The sequence below is a fragment of the Convolutriloba macropyga genome, chromosome 13 (genome assembly GCF_964194025.1).
Source record: "Convolutriloba macropyga chromosome 13, txConMacr16.3, whole genome shotgun sequence".
In the NCBI taxonomy this organism is placed as follows: Eukaryota; Metazoa; Xenacoelomorpha; order Acoela; family Convolutidae; genus Convolutriloba; species Convolutriloba macropyga.
The window spans coordinates 39,368,301-39,393,547 of NC_134480.1; the positions used below are offsets into that span (position 1 = coordinate 39,368,301).

Here is a 25,247-nt window from a genome sequence, read left to right on the forward strand (position 1 = left end):
ACTCGTAATGTTTTTTTCAGGTTCTTTTTTCTTGTTGTCTATCTTCGTAAGATAGTTCAGGCACTACAAACACACCTTTATCTTGATAGAGGCGAATTTCAATTGCTTTGCTTCTACACTTTCTGGCATCCCATAATTTAGCAAAAGTGACAAGAAGAGGACAATTGTGATCTTGCGTGTATCTCCCAAGACCACGTCAGTCCTCTATGTTGAAATCCACACCAATACCGAAGCATATTGTCCTGATAGAATTTTTGTCACTAAGAGGACGTTCATTTTGATTTTTTTGGTTCAGAATTCTCAGTCACGCCAATAAACTTGAGTTGCCTTTTAAAAGTCGAGTCAGCGTTTGAGCCTTGTTTGTAAAATGTCCGAGACGAGGAGGACGTCTTTACGTTGGATTTGGCACAGAGCGTATCAACTTTGGTTTTTAATTCCGATAGCTCAGAAATCTTGTCCCGGGTATCAATAATGACTTGATTATTTTCAATAACACGATCATTGACGGAGTTTATTTGTTTAGAATTAACATCAATATTATCAATATAAGACAGAGTTTTTTTGAGCTGCGAGACTGTATCCTTGAGTACGATTAACAGCCACTCCTTCGTCAGCTTGCCAGTGAGACTTTTGAAGGCAGCGTTATCTGCATCCACCAATTCGTCCACTAAAGGATAATAGTCTCGGCCACCAAAATTGGAGATGTTTTGGGAGCCTCCGCGGCTGCCCACATCACCATTCATTGCCATAAGAGACCTTCTAAGCTAGGGACAGAATTGGTTTTTGGAAAAGTCAGATACCCGTGTAATCTATCTGAAGCTTCGTATGGTTTGACAAGTAATAAATAATGCTAGAAAAATTCAAATCAAGATGTTTGTCCGCGATACGAATTCTTCCGCCGGAATCTGAAATCTCCAGTAATTGGGGCTACCAAACAATGTCCGGACTCTTATCACTCAGTAAATAACAACAATCACGAGCTGAAACACACTAAATAGATTACCGGGTGCAAAATGGAGGCTAATTATTTAGTTTATCACAACAATTAGGCTGACTATTGCCGCAATCATTTGCGTTTCGAGCCGGAGAAATTTTTTAGGAGCCCGGTTGAAATGCATTTGTAGAGAAAGGATCAGAGATTTTTGAATATGCTGAATAAGTAGAGCTAAATAATTGAGAAGCGCCACAACAATTGAATCAATTAAAATTTCTCCGGCATGATGCTGAGAGTTCAGTTCCGATTAACTCTGTAGTGTTTATCTCCTGGGTTATCGCTTATGGTTTGTTTAATGTGACTTTAGAAATTGAGACTGTTTTCAATCCTTAGTCCTGAGTTATAACATTTGACTTTTTGATTACAGTGTTATCTTTTAATACTGTACCATGTGACTTGTTTCTTTGGTTAATTGCTGAAACAGAACGGTTCTTGTAGAAATTAAATTCAATAGTGAAAAGTCGCTGAAGAGGCTAAAAAAACTTTGAAAAGGCGCTTTCGATTGATTTTAGGCGCTAGCTGGTGTCAGCCGTCAGGTCACTTTTTTCTAGATAGGGCTGATGACTGCTTTTTTTGCGATCTGTTATTTTGTTTCTTGCATTAGTTAATAGGTGTGGTAAAATTACCTTTTTGGACTCTCATGCTGATGTGGAAACTGCAACGTGTTTGAAAAGCTACGAGAACTTTAAAACTTGTACAGCAAAGTGGGGAAACCATCTAGAGCTTTTGCCCTGAAGTCTATGTATATGCTAGCACATGAATCTTAGCGGCCCGAGATTCTTAGTGCCCCAGCACAAGGGCGCTTGCGCCCGAGTGCTGAGCACAAATCTTGAGGTGGACTAAGATTCATGTGCGAAGCATTTACAGTTTGCTTACTTTTTTATTATTCGAAATGAAATTGGTGGAGTGTTATTTTACCTAAGCTGGATATCAATTTTTTACGTGAATTTAGTTTTTGCGAAACTTGTCAATGCAATATTGTTAACTTATCTTCCAAACAACCACTGATTCTCTAAGTTTTCTTTGGGTTTTTGTTGGGTTAACGTATTTTTATAGATGTCATTGCTTTCGAAGAACTCAACTATTTTTTGTTGCTGTTTTTCGTTGTTTGCCCGTATTGGTCAAAAATTTTAGTCAAGACCTCTTTCAATTTCAAATTTTTATCAAGTAACAAAATTTTATTGTCGATTCCATTCTGCCAGAGGACACCAACACACAAGAGGGACTTCTTATACGACACTATCAAGATTTTAATCTTTGTAGAAGTTTAGAAACCTTTTGCTGAACGACCTGTTGCTATTTCCGAAAGTGTTGAGTTGACTTGGTAACTATTTCCACTTTTCTGACGTCAAGGAGAAAGTGTTTTCCAGAAAAGAAGATTATATGGCCATGGAAAAGTTTGGTTTGATTTTTGACCGAATATTTTGCAGTTGTTAAAATCAGTGTTGTAACTAATGAATTTTACTCTCCGGATTTTCTTTCTGAGATTATTAACTTGAGAATTGGTAACTGCATTTTTCAATCATAATCAATCTTTTACTCCTGATGAGTAGTAGTAGTAGTAGTAGTAGTAGTAGTAGTAGTAGTAGTAGTAGTAGTAGTAGTAGTAGTAGTAGTAGTAGTAGTAGTAGTAGTAGTTGTAGTGGTAGTATTAGTAGTAGTAGTAGTAGTAGTAGTAGTAGTAGTAGTAGTAGTAGTAGTAGTAGTAGTAGTAGTAGTAGTAGTAGTAGTAGGAGTAGTAGTATAAGACTTTAAAGGGGAGATTTCGACAAAGCGATATGAACAAAGAGTAACATAAAGAAACTCTTTTCGAGATGTGCTTATCCCATTTGAGATTATGTCTAAATGTCAAACCCAGATCTTTAACAAGAGGAACAGGAGAGAAAACAATATCATTGAACTTTAAGTTTGTTGTATTGTTAGACATACCACCGATTATAAGAAGTTCAGTTTTTGATGCATTAAACTCCATTGGATTCTCTTCTGCACAGAGAAGACAGGCCTCAATGTCAGATTGTAGAATGCAAGGATCATTATTAAGAGCTTTGCTGTCATCAGCAAACATGAACACTGAGGAGGAAAGGCATAACGCGAAATAACGTGAAAAGCAATAAACAAAAGCGGGCCAAAAACAGACCCCTGAGGCAAACCACTGGTTATCAGCTGCCAAGTAGAGTAACTGCCCTTGACTTTGACACATTGGTATCGATCAGAGAGGTAAGAGTCCATGAGCCGTAACAGATTACCACCAATACCAAATAAACTTAGTTCGTAAACTAAGATTGAATGGCGCAACTTATCAAATGCCTTACTGAAATCAAAGTAAAGACTGTACGAAATTTCGGAGCAATTCAAATTGTTAAAAAATTCTTCTAGATAGAAGAGTAACTGAGTAAACTTAGACCTGCCTCTCATAAACCCGATTTGCTTGTCACTGATGTTTTGCTTGATAATTGGATAAAGAACTCTAAACAGCAGTTTCTCAACAACCAGTGATGACTTTGGAAGGATGCTAATTGGACCATACTAAGTTATACAGCGTTTCATTCCTTTTTTGTAGACAGGAGTAACAACTGCTTATTTCCATCGTTGAGGGAATATGGCCGCGAACCTTATAGCTTCAAAGAGCTTCAACAGATGAAAGGACAGAGGTTTGGCTTTATATCTTAAAAGATGTTCAAGAATATGATCGATTCCAGTTCCCAGCGACGCTGCAATCAGGGCCTAGGAGCCATTTGCAAGTCAAAATTCACGTTATTAAACATACGGTCACAGAAGTCAACCGCAGTATTGATTGGTGGATTGCGCTCTAGAAATTGGTGAAGTATTTTGTCAAAGCAAGCGAACCAATTTTCGACATAAAGTTCATCGAAGCTGATAGAAACTGAAAAGAGGTTAGAACAGAACGCAAAGTTTAACCTATCGAAACTGCTGAAAGGGATCCTCGCGGGTTCACTAAGAGTCGCAGTAGTACTGTAGCTAACCGATGATAAATCAAAACTGCAAAGTACAGCAAGATGGTCAGAGAAGGCCCTGTGTATGTAACTCTTCTGAGGCAAAACTACGTCAACCAAATTATTAAATACAACATCAAGTTTATTGCCTGAACGAGTAGGTGAAAAATGAATTGATTCATTGAGAATTGAATCATAAAATCTAGGAAAACTTCAAAGTCAGCATTAGTTGTGCTAAAGGAATTCCTATCAACATTAGGTTCGTTGAAGTCACCCGTGATTATAATTTTGAAATTGTGAAAAGGAATGAGTTGATGGATGGTAGCGTGAATAGTAGTCCAATCACTTCTGTATTGACTGCCTCTCGGAGATTTATAAACACATAAAAAAATAAATAATGAATGGTTTGAGTTAAGTTTCACGGCACAGGCAAAACCACAAGACTTTTTAGTTCTTCAATTTTAACAAGTGTTTGCAGAGAATAAAAACACCTCAGTGTTCGCCAATTTTGCGATCAGCTCGAGTTGCTGTTACATAGTCAGGATTCAACAAAACATTGTCTACAAAATTATCGTCAAACTAATTTCCCCATAAACACACTATATCAGGATTGTGAAGACAGAAGAGAGCGGGATTTGAGAGTAGGCAGTGATAATTGTATTCAATCACAGAGAAATTCATTCCCTTCAACAAAGAGCTTGAGTTTTCGAGTTTGAATTTTCAACCTATCTACATTGTTTTGAAACAGCTCGTAATGTTTTTTTCAGGTCCTTTTTTCTTGTTGTCTATCTTCGTAAGATAGTTCAGGCACTACAAGAACACCATTAGCTTGATAGAGGCGATTTTCAATTGCTTTGCTTCTACACTTTCTGGCATCCCATATTTTAACAAAAGTAACAAGAAGAGGACAATTTTGATCTTGCCTGTATCTTCCAAGACCACGGCAGTCCTCTATGTTGAAATCCACACCAATCCCGAAGCATAATGTCCTGATAGAATTTTTGTTGCTAAGAAGACGTTCATCTCGATTTTTTAGTTCAGAATTCTCCGTCACGCCAATAAACCTGAGTTGCCTTTTAAAAGTCGAGTCATCGTTTGAGCCTTATTTGTAAAATTTCCGAGACGAGGAGGACAACTTGACGTTGGATGCGGCACAGAGCGTATCAACTTTGGATTTCAATTCCGATAGCTCAGAAATCTTGTCCCGGGTATCAATATTGACTTGATTATTTTCAATAACACGATCATTTACGGAGTTTATTTGTTTAGAATTAACATCAATATTACCAATTTAAGACAAATTTTTTTGAGGTGCGAGACTGTATCCTTGAGTACGAATACAGCCACTCGTTCGTCAGCTTGCCGCTGAGACTCGTGATGGCAGCGTCATATGCATCCACCAACTCGTCCACTAAAGATAATAGTCTCCGCCACCAGAAGTGCAGATGTTTCGGGAGCCTCCACGGCTGCCCCCATCACCATTCATTGCCATAAGAGACCTTCTGAGCACAAATCCAGAGGTGGGCTAAGATTCATGTGCAACTTATTTAGAGAACCAAAGGCTATGAAGAAGGTTAAACATTAATCAAATTTGAAATTTAAAGTACAGTCTTGCAAATCATTAAGCGAGAAGTTTTCGTCAATGTTTAATATTTCTTGTTTTGCAGCTATTTCAATCTTTTTCTGCTCCAATTCGTCATCGCTATCGAAATCGTCGCCATTATGAGACCTTTTTTGCCCTCTTTGGCAATCGCTAATTTCAATTCTTCGAGAGATATTGAACTTTTTACCACCAAAAAGCTGAGCTTTCTTTCTGTTACCAGCGTCAGGGACATTTTTATAGTGGGTTTGGCCTAACCGCCAAAAATTGTATTTAATTACTGCGAGCGGGCCGCTAAGTTAGGGCCTCAAACTTAGAATTCTACTTTTGCACGTGCTAATTGCACATACCTCCAAGTTTTGGCGACCAAAAAATTTTTACCCTGATAAAAGAAACCGATTTGTCAAATTGAAGTTACTTCCGATATTTAAAACAAACTTTTTGGAACTTTACGTTCATCGTCAGGTTAAAACAGTTTTACAAATTGTTAAAAGATAAAATAAATATGTATTTACATTTGTCTGAGACCACAATTAAAACAATTCTAGGAACTACTCTAAAAAATTCAATCGAAAATTTTTTTCATATGTACAATATTTAGCTTATTTACAACTCATATTTACATCCGTTATCAATTTGTTTAAAACCAATCCTATTCCCGATTTTTCGAATTTGGCCATGTTCTTGAATTTTTAGGGTTATTCGAATTTGCTCTAAACTTAAATATCCCTCTTGTGGAGGTTTTGCAAATACTGTTTTGTCATGCACAAAATGCTTTTTGCCCTATGTATCCTCATCTAGTCAAAATTCTAATTCGAGCTACTATTTTAGCGTGCGTTTCCGTCCCCTATATTCATCGCGTGTGTTTAGTGCCGGCTTCGATAACTTATATAGCTTCGATAATCATTCGTTTTTCTACCGTCCAACAGACTTCCAGAATTTTCCATTCAATGTCATTCGTGGCGCCACGACATTCAACCAGGTGTTGACTCACCTGTGAATCCTTCTTTTGATGTTCTGTTATCCCTGTGGTAAAATGCCGGTTTGTTTGTCCAACATAGGTGGATCGGCATCCATTACTTTTAATCTCATATACCAGGTGTGATTTCAGGTCTCTATCGAAAGATGATTTTATTTTGGAGGCATGATCTTAATTTCCGCGTTGTAAAAACCACTTGCAATTCGCATAATTTCTTCAATTTGCTTGCAAAGTTTTGGGTAAGGTTGCCTCTGTATTGTAGAAAAATAGTTGGCTTATCATAAGACCTAGTCTGGCTTTTTGGATGCTCTTTTGGTATTGTTCTCAATTGGTCTTTGACGCCACTTATTATCTTTTCTAGCGTCTGGTTCACTTTTTTCGATGACCAAGCTTCTGGATACTGGTTTTTGATCCAGCAAGTTTTGTTCTTTTCAAGAGCCTGATCGAAGGCCAACCAATTAGAGGTTGCATTAAAAACCCTATCAACCGTCCCTTGAATCACATTTTTCTTATGCTGAAGGGGTGCACAGCTGCGAAAACTAAGTATTATTCCAGTGTCAGTTGGTTTTTGATACCAATGACAGGTGATATTACTTTTGCTGCTCACATTTACGTTAATGTCAAGAAAAGCCAAATTCCCTTCCATGTTAACTTTTTCTATGTAAGTTGCAGGTTGTTGTGTAAAGAGTTTGCAAACTTTAAATACCCGTCCGGGTCACCACGAACCGTGCAGATAATATCATCCACATACCTTTTAAGCAATTTCATCTCATAACGCCCCACTATCTGTTGGTTGTTGCAATAAGTACAAATCCAAACAACATCCTGCATGTTGGTGTATTCCTCATTCGATATCTTTTGGCATCTTGCATGAAACCAGTTTTTGCATGACTCACATTCTACTCCTCTTCCTCGGAAAGTCACTCTCCGGTTACAGTCTTTGCACTTCCCGTTTTGGTCGGATCTGGAAATATTTTCATTGAGCTCTGGCTTTTGCAGTGATGACTGTGTTCCCTGTGTTCTCTAATCTTCTACTACAACTGTTCGACCACCAGTCAGGAACCGTACACGGATCCAATCGCTTGTTGGAACTCAGCTCTATGACAAGATTGTCCGATAAATTTTCGGGTCTTTCCCATTATTGCCCCCCCCCCCCCCCTCAGCCCGGTGATCAGATAACCTATAGCCCCCCCTCCCCCAATCATGGTTAATATACCATAATTGGGGCTCTATTTGGAAAGAACCAATTTTTCTGTAACAAATTGAAAACTGGTTGGTTATGTATGAGGATCTTTTCCGTTTGTGCCCCCCAGTACGTTTTTGCGCCCCCAGTTACAAAGCACGTCCCATAACATAGTAAATCATCATGTGAAAATATGACACGTGCGTCTGGGGGGCGCAAATAATATGCGCCCTCTAAGCTGGGGGGAGGGGGCACAAACAAAAAAGATCCGATTGCTTAGGTCAGGTTTTCTGGTCGACAGGCGTTGCCTCTGGGACCAGCTCCATCGTGCCAATTCACATCTCAAATGATTGTGTGGAGGTCAACCCAGTGCCTGTCTAGTCTTCTTTTAAAGATGTTTAGACTGGGGCTGGATGTAACCTCTGCCAGATTGTTCCAGTCTTTAGCCGCGCGCACAGTGATGCAGTTCCGTCTTAGCTTAATTTCGTGGGAGTATCTTTTCTTGTGGATGTATCTTTCTTCATTTTGAATGATGCTGTTGCTGATACCTGTTGTTTTTCCTGTTTTAGCTCCACTGCACTGAAATGAAAGCCCCCAAATGGCATATTTATCATGATTGACTTAAGTAATCTGTAATCTGACCACTTAGGTGGGAGCTATAATAGGAAAGGCCGGAGAAAAATTTTTTTCCGCTCATTAGTTGCTGCCTCTCAAAACATGCAATTTCGCTAAAAACTTTTTAATATACTTGACTGGCCTTGCAAAGGCAGCTCATCATTCAAAATGAAGAAAGATACATCCACGATTCAGTAAGAGTGACATAAATGCTGTCAAAGATTTCTTGATCAAAAAAACGTTTTGCGTTGACTTAATCTGTACCTATTATGTTGTAGGTACTTGTTCAAATTGTGTTGTTATGAAGAGCATATACTAATACTTTTGGTTTCTCTTTGAGAATTAAGTCTTTCTCTCTCTCTCTCTCTCTCTCTCTACTTCTGTAGGTAAACGAAATATGTTTTTCAGATATTGTACTTTAGAAATGACACAGCTTTGCGGAAAAGCAATTGAATTAATCAAGGAACATAAGCGAAGTGAGAACACCGAGAACATACCGGCGTATAATGAAAACCTCGTGAAGGAAATAATTACGGAAACTGAATGGTGGTACGACACAAACAGACGTGATGTCACCAGAATGTATAATGAAGAAGAGGGTAACCGAGGGTTGTTTGCTGGAATACAGCTGCGACACACATGTTTGAATCGTAACAAACGATGTCTCATTGCATATCACTATCAGCGACTCAAGAAGATACAATCTATGCGATGGAGCCGAGGGGTGGCTTTGCCATCCGAAATCAGGTGCAGCATAAATATAATTTTCTCTATCGCCCAGCTGCTAGTTGGGGCTGGAATTTGTAGTTTTGGCCAATTGCAATAAATATACAATGGGGTTCATGCAATTTCAACTGAATTGCGTGCGTGACGTCATTTCTCACTATTAGTGGAGCGAGTATTTTCTTCATTCGCGTAATTAAGTATTGGTCACACGTGACTTACCTCACTCTCAAAAGTGACTTCCTCACTCTGAAACTGACTTTTCTTTTCTTCAATTAAAGGAATAAGGTCAAGTGAGAGCGTGTCCTTGTAGTTGAAGGGTATTTGAGGACAGCAAAAAGTTAAACAGATTTGTTATCGAAATATGATATATCAGCATTAAAAATGTTTTTTTGTCTTTTTCTGTTACTATCTTTTTGAGAATGCCTATCTACGAAGCTACTGTGGCTATTTTCTGGCAATCTGGCAGCTATGTTTTTAATTATCAGCGCATTGCGATAGGGTGAGACCTTTGTTACTTCCTATGTATGCACTCGACTTAACCTAACAACTTTACCGCAACCAACCCACACAAGTAAGGAACAGCGGAGATTGTCCTAAGTCAAAAGAACTGAACGAGAAAAAGACGATGTCGTTATCATTAAGGTTCAAGATAGCAACAATATTTTTGGAGGTAAAATTGATATAGCAAATCGTTTAAACGGAAGTTTTCAATACTTATGTCTATACAATGTGCGCCGAATTGGGGGATCAAGTTTTCTAATTTTGCAGATGATAGTTTTTTTTGGAAAAACATGGCGAAATAAAAATTGTGCTCTCGATGTTTTGACATCAAACGCATGAGCACCTCAAACAAAACAATTACGCAATGAATACTGAGAAAAAACCAGTTTGCGTTTCTTTTCAAGAGAAAACGGCGCTGTGTTATTTTGGTGCTGTAAATTGCAATGGAGAACAAATAAAAGCAAAAGAGCACTGCAGACTTCTTGGGAATTGGGATTGTGAGAATCAAATTTATGTTTTCAAATTCAACCGAATAAAGTTCTTTCAAAAGTTGCTATGGCAATCAGATCAATATATTCATTACTACATCAATAAGCTCTTGAAGCACAATTAATATTGTTTAGTTCTTTTCTGGTCACACATTTAAATTTGTGTATTTATCAAAATCTTAACTGTTGGTCAATACAACGGATAAATTGACAGCTGAACTGGGGAATCAAAGTATGTCACATGAGAAAAAAATGAAAGTTCAAGAGACATCTTTGTGAAATTTTACATATCCGCAGAATTGCTAATCAGTAAATTAAGTGTATCTAAATTAAGATGTGAATTTTTCTTGAGACGCGTTCAGTACTGATAACTTTTAGCTGGGGAAAAATGTTATGGTAAGAAAAGAAAAATTTTGCAGAACAGAACACCTGATTATTTTAAAAGCAAGCAATTGTTCCGCTCAGCAAAACAAGGCGGCTCAGCAATGTGCGATGGCACATAAGGTTCCGACCCCGCCCATCCACAATTTTGGCATAATTGTCTACCAAATGAGGAACAGATAGGGAATCCCAAAAAAGCCAGAAAAGCCCAAGTATTTTTCAAAAAAATTGTGTATGAATGATAAGATAGCCTCCAAAACAAATAACTTAGTGGAGTAAAAATTGAAGCATTAAATTGCTGTGATATGCCAATATTAAGAAAGCGAGTCAAGACGAACAGCAAAATCAAACAACAACAACAAACATTAATTACATCAAAAACTTTTTGACCTTTTTAAAAAACAAAATTTAATAACAAAGTCAACATACCGTCAGATGAACCGAAAAGTAAACACAATAACTTATAAATCACCAGAAAAGATACGGACCAGTCCATAAAATGGTTTGTTAACAATTAGACAAAAAAGAACAAAAACAGTAAAGTTAAAAAATTCGCTTATTTTTTTGAAACAATTAACTTCAAAGTAATTAAAACCATTAGAAATCAAGTAAAATATCCCAAAGGTTTAAGATTACCAATGCTTCTATAGAAGGGCATTAGGACCTGTCCTTATTCATTTCTTTCAGCGGCTAAAAAGAACAAGAAAAAACAACAAACAAAAATTCAATTGAAACTTGCCAGAAAACGCTGTCAAAACCGTCAAGCCATATTTCGGTCCTCAAAATATATTCGTTTGCGCCTTCTTCAAACACCGGTAATGTAGTATTTGGCCATTTATTAGTGAGACTAGGTAACAAGTAGACAAAAAAGAGAAAAGAGCAAAAATATTAATAGTTTTGATTCTTTTTCGAAACAAAATTATATCCAAAGTCATGAAAAACATTAATTGCAAAACGAAATATTTAAATAGGGTCGGTTATTCATCCAAAGGAATTCTTTGAGACCTGCAATTATCCAGAATAATTCATGCGTCTACAAAAAGAACGTCAAACATGACAAAAATCAAAATAATTTTCTTTTTTTTTTGAAAAACCGGTGTCGAAGTCAGTAAGGTCATAACGCATTCTTTAAAAAAACAGTATTTGGGACATCAATCCCTTTTGACGCCTTCTTTTAACACCCATAATGTCATATTTGACCTGTAATTAGCGAGATTAGGTACCAAAAAGAAAAATAAAAAGAACAAACTTGCGAAGTTAAAAAGTTTTTTATTTTTAGTTTTGGAGAACGATTGTTTTCAAAGCCATGAAAGCCATCAGCTATCTACTAATATCAGAATATCGGCCCGTCTATTCTTCCATAAAAAGCCAGTGAAACCCATCACTATACAGGAAATTTCATAACTGAAATGACAGTAAAAATGACAGTTAAAGACAAATCAAAAAATTCAATTAATTTCTTGAAGAAAGAAGTGTCTAGGCCGTTATAACGATAATCTATATCTTTAAGGATTTTAATATGTTCAATTGTGTTTCATTTTGAACGCTAATAATGTGATATGAGAACTGTCAGTAATGTGATGATGTGACTAGAAAACGTGAAAAACTGGCAAACTTCTAAAAACAAAAAATCTGAAATCTAGTAGTATCAAAGCCAGAAAACAACACCTTCAGGCTTAAGAACGCAATCGAGACTAAATTTCAAATCAGTAGAATGACGAAGCATTCTTTCTTTGCTGACACTAAGCTGCAAGTTGACCAAATTAAGAAAAAAGGAGGAAATTTCTTTATGCCATTAATTATTTAAAAATCAATTATTTTAAAGTCGAAACGATCATAAATTTTCAAGTAAAAAACTGAATGAATTAGCTTGGAGCTGCTTAGGAAGCCAATTGGAACTATTTCTCCTGACCTTTCATTTGGTATATTCTGTTCTTTATTATTAAAAAAAGGTCTTTTTTCAAAAAAAAAAGACCGACTGATTGCAATCCGATTACTTTTTGGATTGTAACAGTCCAAGATTGGCCCAAAACTAGCCCTGCTAATGCTTATTGTCCGTTAGGAGCTATTGATTTTTCGAATATTGTAGATATAGATAATTTGTTAGTTGAAAACTCAAAAAAAAATTCGGCATTTTTGATAAAAAACGAGTAAAGCTGGCAAAAAACGGCGAAGTTTTAATTACAGAGCACTCTCAGCGGAAGTTGATGTAGGAATAGCCCCCCTCTGAGTCTACAAAAATTGTATTAGTGTTGTTTGGGGGTGTAGTGCCGGCAAATTTTATCAAAGTGGACTAAAGTAGCTTATTTCGTGCTGTTTTTGATGAAAAAGGCTGAATTTTGAAATATTGACCAAAAAATTAAATCAGAGTAATCAACAAGGCTTGTTTGTCCTTAAAAATAAAATCAACGACACTATTTTTAAAAATTTCAACAAATTTTAGCAAAATTGACGAAGAATTAGGCAAAAATTTCGGAAAATGTGAATAAAACAACGTGAATTCACTTTTTTCAGAAGTTTAAACCTCGATAACTCCCTGTAGAAAACGAAAATTAAAAAAATCTTTTTAATTCCATATTCTACGCTGGACGAGCTTTCTAATGATACCAGTCTCAACTCTCTACGAAGAATATATCGATCGGCGAAAATTGACTGAACAAAAAACCCATTTGAGTATATAGTTCCTCCCCCCTCAAGAGGGGTCGGAACAATAAGTATTCTAGACTGGTATCAACTTCCTCTCGAAATTCTCAAAATTTACAAATAAGCCAATGATAACTCAGCATCTGCTTCATCAATGTAACCTTGTACTATTCAACAGAACAATAGCTACTTCAAAATTTAACGTAATAGTTAGCAGAATATCTATGTTGATTTAAGATATGGCACAAAAAATTAAAGGTGATTATTATTTTGATCTGTAAACTTTATGCAGTTGGTTATAAGTAATTTTCGATTAAAAAAATTAATTGCAGAACTCAGCAGAAGGCTTTAAGGAGAGGTATTGTTACGTTTGGAGAGATAAAAATAGATTACGATAAAACAATTTCAATAAAGATTTCAAACTGTTCAACACTTGGAGAAAAATGGGACGGTGTGACCTTTGTTTGAAAGAAATTAAGCATTCATATTAAAACGTCGATAAATAGGAAGTTGTTAACTTATTCCACTGAAAATTCTTTGTTTGAGTGAAAATAACAATATGAATTGAAAAAACAACAAATGTCTGTCTGGTCAATTTGATTGCGTAAGATGGAGTGAACTGTAGCAGTTCTAAATTAGCTGATGTTGGATTTTATATTAAAAGAGCGACCGTTCTACGAATATTAAGCCTTCTAACATATATACTATTTCATTTCGCGATGTCAATTTTATATACCTCTAGCAAGGGACAACGAGAAAACCGATGACTTGAAAGGAACAAACCGGTCAAAATTTGTCAACAAGAACCCCGAGTTAATCACATGCACTTTGTACAACTTCCAAATTCAAAGCAAAATTAAAGCCCAAAATTTTGCCCATATATTACCATGAGTTGAGAAAACTATCTTGAAGTTCAAAGAAGAAGAATTTATTTCTCTGATACAAAATAATAATACTAGCAACACAAAGTCTAATATATATTTAGCACAGAGAGGACAGCAGACGGAACCAATTAGTTCACTTGAAGCTGCCCTAATCCAATAACATTGTATTACAGAAAATGAATAATAGTCAACTAGTCAATTTAAGTATCCCAATCTCACCAAAGCAAGTAAAAAAAAACGAAACATTAAAAAAAAGAGTAACTTATAAAAAATGAAATTGTTTTGCATTTTAGCTACCTGACTGATGTAGAGCATACTGAGAGGCTTTGAAGTGATGCATGATTTGTTTGAGGGAAGGGGTACGTTACATTGATCAAATTTAGGTTCTGACACCCAAGTGTCAAGATTCCAAAACCCAAGATCTATGTAACGTTGACAGACTTCCTCCCCCTGCAACGAACAACCCGCACCACTTTTGTGGCCAGGAATTCTTAAAAGTTCGTTAGGAGGAAGTCTGACTGCTCTATTCACTATACTATACTTTAACTATCCAAACACAAAGTCAGTTAAGTCTATATTGCCTAGAATATATAGATCCCTTATACTATGAACAATTTTGGAAAAAAATGCATTATCTATCTCAAGAGGTGTTTCAAGAACACCGTTTTCAATCAGCAAGTTGAACAATTTAGCTCCTCTATAGGCTAATGAACGTTTTTTAAACCTGTTTGACTTGGAAGGCAATTTTAGAAGATTTTTTTGAGCACTGCGCGTTAAACGGGGGTTTTCTTTATATTGAAACAGGTTATTCATATATTCCTCCGAATGAAATTTTCCAGCAGAACGAAGAACACATTTCAGAAGCTCATATATGTACAGTTCATAGACCGAAAGAATTTTATTCTGGACAAAAAGATTACCAACATGCTCGTCTTTTTTCATGGAATAGATTGTACGCAAAATTTTCTTTTGAAGAATATGAATAGGCTTTAATGCATTCAGCGATGTACATCCATAAACTAAAATTCCATACTGAGTTATGGGTTTAATGTTTGTATCATAAAACCTCAGCAAGAAAACTCTAGGAACTAAGTGCCTAAGCTTGCACAAAATTCCACACTGAACACTAAGTTTTTTTACGAACTGTTTCGATATGGTAATTGTACTTAATTTGATTGTCCAAAACAATACCTAAGTACTTGCAGTGCGATTGGGAAACTTGACACGATCCAGCTATAATTAGATAACTAGAATCTGGAGTCACATTTTTGAAATTAACATGCACCGTTTTCTTTCAGTGTTAATTTGTTTTTTAACAGCCAAGTGTTCACACTAGCTAGATCCACTTCCAGCTCATTTTTGGAGCAGTTAATGCCCGCAATGTTAGTATCGTCAGAAAATAGAAACAAGTCACTGCTATTACATGCCATAGGGAGGTCGTTTATATAAATGATTAACAACAAAGGGCCTAGAATTGAACCTTGAGGAACGCCGTATTTTATATCAGACAGCTTAGATCTTACACCATTTACTTCAACACACTGTTTACGATTGCTTAGAAAACTTTTCATCCAATTTTTACAAGGATCCACTAAGCCATAAAGATCAAACTTTTTGAGTAAGATTTCATGGTCAATTGTATCAAAAGCTTTCTTTAGATCAATGAAGACAGTTGCCGTTGTTTTTCTATCATTATGTGCTCTTACTTTTTCCGTAAATTCAGCTATGGCATCAATAGTACAATGCTTGCGCCTAAAACCAAACTGATTCTTGTGTAAGAGATTGTTGCTTTCAAGATACTTATAGATCCTGGAGTAAGCTATTTTTTCAAAGATTTTGCCCCAACATATTAAAAGAGAGATGGGCCTGTAGTCATTACAGCAAGCTTTATTTCCGAAATAAAGCAGTAAACTTTTGCGATGGACAAGGCAGTAGGGAAAATACCCTGATGGAATGACATATTAACTAGTTTTGATAGATAGGGAGCCACTACGTCTTTACAAGCCTTTATTACTTTGGAACATACGTCGTCTAAACCACAAGAAGTTTTATTTGATAGGGTATCAATGACATCAGATATCTCCTTTACATTGGTATCATAGAATCAGATTGAAAAATTAGTGTGCTGACTGAAAGCATTGCTATTTAAGGGAATTTGAACACATGAATTGACGAGTTTTTCTCCAACAGAAGAGAAAAAAGAGTTCATTTCTTGCGCTATATCAAATGGTTTTGTTAATTGTCCGAACTCTGTTTCCAAAATATGTATTTGATCTGACTTTTCATTTTTGCCCTGATGATCATTTAATATTTTGAAAACTTTCCTCGAGTCACCCAGACATTTTCTTAAAATAGTAATTACGCTTGCATCTTTTGCTCTCTTTTTCAACTCGGTATCTCAAAAATAGAAATTTCTTTCGCAAACTGGCGTTATTCCGATCTTTGGACCATTGGCCATGTGCTTTATTTCTTTTGTTGATTAAATTTTTTAGATTGTTAGTTAACCATTTAGGCGTCAGATTTGATTTATGACAATAAACTTTCATAGGAGCATAATGATCAAAAACCAGCTGAAAACAATGTTGGAAGGAATTGAAGCATTTATTCATTTCACCCTTTAATTCAATTTTTTGCAACTTCAATTAACTAAGAATAGAAATGCTCGTTCTTTAAACTAATGATAATTTTCGCCTATTTATTGTGAATTTAGAATCTGACGGTGTTGTAAGACTTTCAGATTCAAGAGACAAACAACCCACTAACTAGCTATAGCTTAAGCGAGGTGAAAGTAGGGTGAGCGAGGGGTGTACTTTTGGTTTTGAACGATAATAGGGGCTAGCGGGCGGGGTTTTGAGTGAACTGCTGGTGGGGGCCCTTCACACGATCAATTTGTCTCTTAACAGTTTCGGTGAATCACATTGTTAAGAGACCAGTGCGCCGTAAGGCTCTAAGAGAACTAAATGCCGTCTTGGGGTTCTGTTCATCTCGTTTCGGAACGAAAAATCGGTAGTTCAAAAAATCGCTTGAAAAATCACCGGGTCTAATATAATTGCTACAAACTAGCAACTAAAATGAATACTTTCGATGTGTTGGGGCTCAAAATTTTCCCGCAGATGGAGATGGTCGATTTTGGTTGGTATAACAAATTGTCAGTTTTTTGCGAAGCGTGGTCAAAATAGGATGTTTACGCTTTTGACAAGATGTCATTAATGTAGAGGAATAATAATCTGAGTGAAAGTTATTTCAAAAAGTTTTCGGTTATGTTCATATTCAAATCTAAGTCGATTTTTTTTCTGTAAAATGTTAATAATTTTGATTTTTGTAGAGGCAAATTGGTAAATTGAACTCAAGCAAAACTCTGTAAATACATTTATTTCAGAAGGATCTCATTCGATTTCTGCTTTTTGATTCGTGCACCAAACTATGGTTGCATGATTCAACATACAAATTGCTGAACTCATCTTTTCACGAGTTCTGTCACTTTTTAAAAACTTAATCGCTTAAACTTAATCGTTTTGCTGTGTTTACCTTATGTCTCGCGATGTCGATAATATCGGATATAATAAAGTCCTATATCGATGTTGCTTTTTGAAAAAAAATTGATTTTTTTCAGGTACAACCTCTCAGAATCCGAGAAGAAATTTTTCACAGATTACAGTCGGATTTTGAGCGAGTACATGGAAGCGGTTGGAGACCAGGTCAACGAGGGATCTTTTGGGGGTTGTGTCGTTGACCTCCAAAGGGACACCCAGCCACCCAAGCAGCTCTTAGTCAGGGTGCGATGCGTGGAAGATATAGACGGCAGTGATGGTACTTCTTCGAGCAATGCGGCTGCTGGAATTATTGGAAGACAGTGGGAACGGGGTGATGGGTGTGTGAATGTTTTGGGAACTAAAGGGACGGAGTTGTTGGTTCCTTTAGCTGAAGCGGAACCTCTCATAAAAATGGGAGTGCTGGAAGTTTGTCCCGACTAATTAGTGCACCGTGAACAAATGATGTTGGGTATAAGTGTTTCTGTAATTAACAGCGGAATGATTTTCTGAAAACTGGCTTTGTAATTGCTAAATTGTTTTGAATTTTCTTGAAGTTTGTGGTAGATTAGTTTTAAATTTATTTTTCTTTGGTTTTATGTCTTTTACGAAGTTAGTATGAGCTGAGATATCAGCTTAACAGGCAGCATTTCAAAGTGGACGTGAACAAAATAAGTTTCAAATTTTAATTCGGCATATTTTTGTAATCTGTGACGATAAAGTATATACATTAAATGAAGCAATATGAAATGTTGATCTGCACTCGTACTCAAATTAAGCTGAAAACAAAAGTCATTCTATGATTGTTTATCATTGGTTATCATTTGGCATTCTTAATCGAAATATTGGCATTGTATAATTATAAGATTCTAAATATCCTACGAATGGAGAAGCAAAGCTTGCAAGTGCATGCACTTTACGAAAGCTACAGTTACAGTTAGTGACAGGCCAATTGACCCAATGCGAGATTTCCCTAATATGAGGTAAAAATAGGTAAAATGCCATATAACCCTGCAATCATAAGGACAGCAATAGTGGTTTTATGGTGGCAATATAGTAGAACTGCGGCAATCATTGTCAGTATCCGTGATGAGCCTTCAAGCGTGGAAGTTCCATAGTGGCGCTATTGACAGTGTTGTTTGACCCCCACGTGTTCGAGGAGTATCCGCTTCCTCGATGGTCTGATGATTGTTGATGCTGTCCTCGCAACGTTTCAAAGTACCTGAAAAGAAAGGCTCGGTAGAATTTTTTAATACAATGAGTTTAGTTGATATGGTTCCAATTACTGGTAACACAAATAAACTATACCAAGCTCTTTAAGTTTTTGCCTCTTAAAAAGTACATAGTAGTACACGTTACGTGAGCTATTATTGGCCTTCTCTTGGGTTTTCACAATCCAAAAGAGTTGGATTGTTTTGGGGCGCTGTCGTTTTAGATCTGTTCACACTTTTTTTAACTATTTGTTGTCCATGAGAAGTCACATTCAGAGTTGTGATTTTAATCACTCTAGAGTATTTAAGGGAGCAAAAAACGAGTAGTCTGATGCCATGCAATTTTGTCAAACTGCTTTAAAAGTTGAGTAAAAATGAACGTATTAACAAATTTTCGGGTTGCGAGAGTTTTTCTCACGTGCGGTTAATTGACTTCTGCTTGAATTATATTTTGCAAGAAAAGCTACTAATGTTTAAACATGTGCTCTAATGGTTTTTAGGTGTAAATGCATGTGCACCCCAATGGGAAGCTTAATAGTTTAATGACTACTGACGTGGATACTGACGAACAACCGATCGCTAAGAACACGCAATTTTATACTAATTTTTACAATTTTTTCAAGCTTTTTAAAAATTTTTGTCATTTTTTGAGTTATTTCTGCTCTAGGTGTCAAGGAACCTCCTCTGGGGTTTTATAATAAGTTACTGTATAGTTTTGAGTGGTGGAATGGTTTCAACATTTTAACATCACGAAATTTAGCTTCTTTTGACAAAACGTGCAAATTTTTTCAATTTTTTTGACATTTATTTTTCATTTTTCACGTCTTTCCTGACCCAGGGGCCTGAAAACATCCCCAAGGGTTTAATTATAATTTACTGAAAGAATTTTTTTGCTTGGAATAATTTTCAAATTTTATGAAAAATTTTACCAATTTTTTTTTTCATAAAACTGGCATTTCAAGTTTTTTGAAATTTTTTGAAATGTTTTTCAAGATTTTAATATCCTCAATTTTTAAAAAATATAAGCAATTTTTCAAGTTTTTTGAATCTTTTTGAAATTTTTATCATTTTTTCGGGCACCAGGGTCCTAGGGACCTCTACCAAGGTTTTACGATGAGCTGTCACATACTTTCTAGAGCTAGTGGAATGGTTATCAACATTTTATTGACTCCAGCTTTTGCAATTTTTTGATAAAAGTTAATTTTTTAAATTTTCGGAAAGTTATCATGTTCCAAGTTTATGGATTTTTATGATCCGATGAAACTATTTAAAGCTTTAAATAGGGATACTGGATAGTCTCTTAAGACAATGAGATGGTTTTGAAGATTTTATTATCTTGAATTTTAGCAAGATTTTGTTAAAATTTGAGACTGGTTTCAAAATTTTTGAAAATTTTTGTCCTTTTCTGAGTTTAACGATCATTACTGGCTAACAAAGTTTTTCAAGTCTTGCAGATGGGTTACTTGACATAACTCCAGAGACAAAAAAATATTTTTGAACATTTTCACTTCAAAATCTGGAAGCTTTTTAAATTTTGCATTTTGGAAATTTTCAAAATATCAGTTTTTTGTTTGATTTGTTTACTAACAAGGTTTGAAAACTAAAAGTTGCAGAGTCCAATCAAGCAAAGCTAGCCTCACTAAAACGTGGCTAGATACTGATAAAGCCAACCTCTCGCCGGTCGTTTGAGAGCATTTCCCCCGACGTTAGTCGGTTATGTTTTCTTTATAATTCAGCGAATTTGATTTGTTTATTCGCTGTCCTTTTAAAAGATCTTTTAACAATTTGTCCGACTCATAACAGTGCGAAACTAATAGTTTGGAACTACACGTTTGGAAGAATTCTGCTAAAACAACCAGTTTTGTAATCTCATCAACAAATTTAACAAACACCACAAATTATTTAGTCCGCAAAATTTTACCCTCAAACCCTGCGTTTTGCAAGTTTAATTGCTGTCGAACGAAATTTGAAGGAATTATTGTAAACTTTATGGTCTTTTTACGACTCGGGGAGGAGTATTGGAGAAGTTTTTGTCTCTATCAACAGTTTTTTATTGAATTTCAACGCAGGAAATGAAAGGCGTGCGAAAAATTGGAGTGGTTTGAGTTAAACAAAACTGCACAGTGGTGTTTATTCATTTGGCTTTTTACAAGAGAGCAATAAATGGAAGATTAAAAAATTTTCCTTGAAGAGAGATATTTTTATCACGTGCTGCATTTTCAAGCAGTTTAATTTTTTTTCTTTTTTTTAATATTTGAATTATAATTAACTTGGTTATCATAACTATGGTAATTAATTCAACAGATCAGCAGTTCAATAAGTCTAAATTCAACTGTTCATTTCAAATTTGCACGCGTGAAATGTTAGTTTATATTCTCCCCACTTTGGTCAGGTAAGAATATAAACTCGTGATTGAAGGATTTAACAAATTGTGAATGCAGCTGTACTTTCAATTAGATGTCTTTGAGAAAACTCGTTTCTTTCGATGATTTCGAAGTTTCTCTGCTGATGTATGAGGACAAAAACTAGTAAATTTATCTGAAGTCCCCACTAATTGGGTGACATTTAAACACAGAAGGCCTCCCCTCTCATGAAGTGAGTCCAATATCACTTGAGGTTAGTGAATTCTTGAACCGGATTTTCTTGACCCTCTGATTGGGCATAGCGGCACAATTGGATGCGACAGTCCCCATCAATTCTGGCTCAAAGTCGCGAATCTCTTGCAATCAGCATTGTAGCTGAGCCACGCATGGCACTTATTGATACCGCTTGAGCGAGGCGACTGAAGGCTACTGATAGGCCTGAGGGCTGGAAACCTCTGTTATCAGATAAGAGAGCTATTCTTTTCAATGTTTTCCTTGTTGTTTCGGATAGTCCGCCAAAAGTTTCTAACGCCAAAGGTATGAAGTGGATACCCATATCGCTGCACTTCTGGTAGTAATGCCCAATCTTTGTCTTCTGCTAGGGTTAGAGCAAAACCACATGTCCTCGCCGCATCTGAGATAAGACTGGCTTGCAGTGGGGACGTAATGGTGACGTCTAAGGCTGCGGGTTGTCCTGCTATAAAACTGGTCAAATACACGTCCCCTGGTCTTGAATTATTTTCCGGCAGAAGATGTTTTTGCTCACATACAGGGGAAAGATTGGCCGACGAACATGCTGTCATTATTGTGTCACGTACTCTGTCATGACGAGAGATAATATCGCCACGCCCCTGACATGAAACGGCACGATCTCCAAATATGTCCAAAATAGCTGACTTACAATATGGACATCTGTCCGAATCATAGAGTGGAACTCCTAAACGGTATTTCAGAGCAGCTCGGAATTCTATAGGTTGAAGGTGTAGGCCAAGAGCAGGGATAGGTGATGCCGTCAACCAAGCTCCTGATTGAGGTAGGGAAAGAGATAACAGTCTAGCTTTTTCTCTGGTGGAGGTTTGAACTTCAAGAAGGTCGCTTAGAGCCGTATTGTCAAATTGTTCTTGAATTTTCTGTTGCGTCAAATGAGGAATCCCCAAAGCGATAAACTCCTCCACTAGGTCTGTGAAACTAACTTCGTGAGTTGGGTTCACACCAGTAATATTTTCTGCCAATTTTGTTCTAAAAAACATTAACTCAACGCACAAGCAGTTTAATTGTTTTCAGTTCATCGGTTTGAATGGGGGACTAAAAAAAAACTTTCACTGAGTTTTTTTTTTTAGTTTATAGAGGTATAAAATAACCAATGTTACGTCACTTGAACCCTTTCCCCGCCCCCGACAAAAGCAGGCTGCAAAAGATTCAAGCTCCCACTAATCGTTCGAGAGCAATTCTTCTTACGTTAGTCGGTTATGTTCTTTGTTAATTTGAATGATACAATTTGAATGTTACATATTGTATGATTCATTTAAAAATCAAAATCTGGTTGAAACAGTCGTTGTTAAATGGTTTGGGGTGAAACGGTGGGAAGTTGTAACCTTGCGAAAGCTGCATTCTGGAAGCGGAGTATCATGACGAATACAACCAAGAAGGAAGAAGCCACTATCATGGCCACTATCGCCAGAACACTCGCCAGTGCCGCGTCACTCAGCAATTCTGTAACAAATCAACTGACATTTATAGACTACCTTAAAGTCTCGACACAAGCAAAGGTTTCAAAAGCAATAAGAAATAATTCAACGGGAAAACACAACTTTAAAAAATCAGATAATGTTGAACTTAATGAAGAGAACACCGGCACGCAAATGACAAATGGATGCTCATTTTAGTGTTTGTAGTTTTCGAACGTTCTCTTGCGTTGCAAATTTATGGGACTTTTTATATAATCAGTTCTAAAAAAATGGATATTCAGTTCTAAAAATGGAAATCAGTTCTGAAAAAAGTTAATTTCAAAATTCTGTGGAGAGAGGTCAATGGCCAGAGTTCAAATTTAAAACATAAAGATACAAACAGATGATTGGGTTTATAGGGAAAAAACGTTCACATTCAACTAACAATCGATGCTCAATTGCACATTCTGGCGTTTTTAGAACGTTCGGTTGTTTCAGCTCTATAGGGAGAACTGTAGAGTTAGCTCAATAAATTTGAAGCAAGCAAACCCTGGGTAAACCTGAAAACATCCAATTGAGCATCAATAATGTCATTTGAATGCCAACGCTTTTTGTCTCCAGGGTGAATTTGTGTGTAACTACATAATTTTAATTTTAAACTCTTCAGTTGTTTTTGCTTATTTGTTTATGGGACATAAAATATCGAGTCCAATAAAATTGCTACGAGCGCAAACGTTTCAAAAATGCGTACCAACCATACAATAGCATTGCAGTATGTTGTTGTGTTAAATACACTTGCAGAAAAAAATATTCCGAAGCGCAAAAATTAACAAATGAAGATAACAATGCAAAATGAGGTTTGAATCTTAGTTTTACAAAAAGGACGACAACATTCGATTCTACAAAGTTTAAACAAAAGTTAGGATTAGAATTTATCAGCATGCAAGTTCTTGCGACAAAAAAATAAATGTATCAGTTTTGAGCTGGCGTTATCAATACGTATACCTGAAAAAGCAGACAAAAAGAATTTCTAGCTTGCAAAAGAAGTCTTTGAATTCTTACTGGCATCAAATTAACACACATTTAGCAAAACAAAAATTCTACGAAACCGCTCAAAAACACCCAAATATGAGCTACAAAAATGACTCTCTGAATTGACCATTTCAGCTCACTAAGCACTTAAAAAACCAAGTCTAGTATAGCGCCTCTAATCGAACGTAATACTCACTGCTCTTTGACATTACCCCGTTTCGCAAGCTCAAAATCTTTGAAAATTGTATGAATACACCTTATTAAAAAGGCAGCAGCAATACAATCCAAAAACCTTTTGGCAGAAGAGACATCAAACAAGAAAAACCAGACACAAGAATGGTACCAATAAGTCAATTGTGCAAATTATTTAATATTTTTATCGCAAACGGAGTGTTTTGTTGTTCTTCAAGCATTAAGATTTGTTTTGATTTGGTTTCAAGATTTCATTACACCATAAAGACAGATCTGCATTGCTTGTGACTGATTTTGCCCTCGTGGAATTCGGTTACGTTAAATTTCGGAATATGGGATTAATCCTTTGTAGCCTAAATTCCTTAAAAAAAGGTTTTCCTAATTTTTGTGCAATTGCATTAGATTAAAAAATGGGATCCGGTTGCCAAGTTCGGTAACCCACTTCCACAATTTGGTAATCAAAGTACACGTTGTTAAAATCCACAATAGGTTTTCCTAAATTCCACGGTTTTGCAGCTAATTATGGACTTAATTGTAATGGAAAGTAAAGCTTCGCTTACTGATTATTTTTTGTGTTAAACTTTTCAGAGTTTGTTTCGAAATTTTAAGCTGCGGGATTTTTTGGCGATTTTTTTTACTTAAGTTGTTGAAAAATGAACCGCGTTACGCTCAAAAACAAAAATGGATTTAAGGCTACCAGTTTTGCAGCCTGGATTCTGCCGTTTCAAAGTTTTCTGATTTTGTTGAATTCTGTTTTTAATACCCTTCTAAATGGCCAGCTTTTGAATCTAACCCAATTCAGCAATGTTCAATTAAATCCCATGGATAAAAGTAGCAAAACGGAATTAAGTTATATTCTCGGTCAAATTTGAGGTTTTTCTGGACTGCTTTTGCTTTGTAATGTTTGTTCCATCGTAAACGGATTCTTCTCTAATTTGTCTTGAGCAGGTTTATCTTCTCTATCATGGTTTATCAAACCAATGCGTTTTTTGCATTGATGGTATTCCATGTGACTCTGACTACCCGGCTCGAATGTCCTCCCTAAAATCCTCCCATTTTGTTGTAAGAGTGGGCGGTAATTCGTCTGTGGGGGGTAAATTGATGTAAGAGTGTGGGGGTAATTTGTTCAGAGGGGGTAAAATGATGTAAGAGTTGGGCTGCAATGGGAGGACTATAGCCTAATGATAAGTTGGCCTAATGAACGTTACAATTAACATGTACTGCGGTAAAAGAGTATGAATTATCAATAGTCATATCTCCGGGGGGGGGGGGTTGTGTAGTTCGAAGGGCAGGGGAGGTGGCTA

General features: G+C 36.3%; 2 protein-coding genes across 3 annotated transcripts in view; one reads left to right on the forward strand and one right to left on the reverse strand.

Annotated features, from left to right (window-relative positions):
- LOC142352004 (uncharacterized) overlaps positions 1–25,247 on the reverse strand; it is a 174,955-nt gene that overhangs the window by 66,907 nt on the left and 82,801 nt on the right. The window contains exons 14-15 of one of the 2 annotated variants that reach the window (XM_075404322.1): positions 22,648–22,765; positions 18,142–18,700 (exon numbers count right to left, since the gene is read on the reverse strand). The exons of the other annotated variant lie outside the window; for it this stretch is intronic. Of the exons in view, the coding sequence (XP_075260437.1) occupies positions 18,556–18,700; positions 22,648–22,765 (263 nt within the window). The 3' untranslated portion in view covers positions 18,142–18,555. Of the gene's footprint in view, positions 1–18,141; positions 18,701–22,647; positions 22,766–25,247 lie in introns of those variants that run through there. 2 annotated transcript variants of the gene reach the window in all.
- Positions 8,738–18,077, forward strand: LOC142352005 (DNA replication complex GINS protein PSF1-like). The gene is made up of 2 exons (XM_075404323.1): positions 8,738–9,072; positions 17,562–18,077. Exons 1-2 carry the CDS (start codon positions 8,750–8,752, stop codon positions 17,920–17,922), a joined length of 684 nt encoding a protein of 227 aa, XP_075260438.1. The 5' UTR covers positions 8,738–8,749; the 3' UTR covers positions 17,923–18,077.

Coding starts and splice junctions, on each gene's coding strand:
- LOC142352005 (XM_075404323.1), top strand. CDS start 8,750: ATGACACAGCTTTGCGGAAAAGCAATTGAATTAATCAAGGAACATAAG. Junction 9,073..17,561: donor GCTTTGCCATCCGAAATCAG/GTGCAGCATAAA, acceptor GATTTTTTTCAG/GTACAACCTCTCAGAATCCG.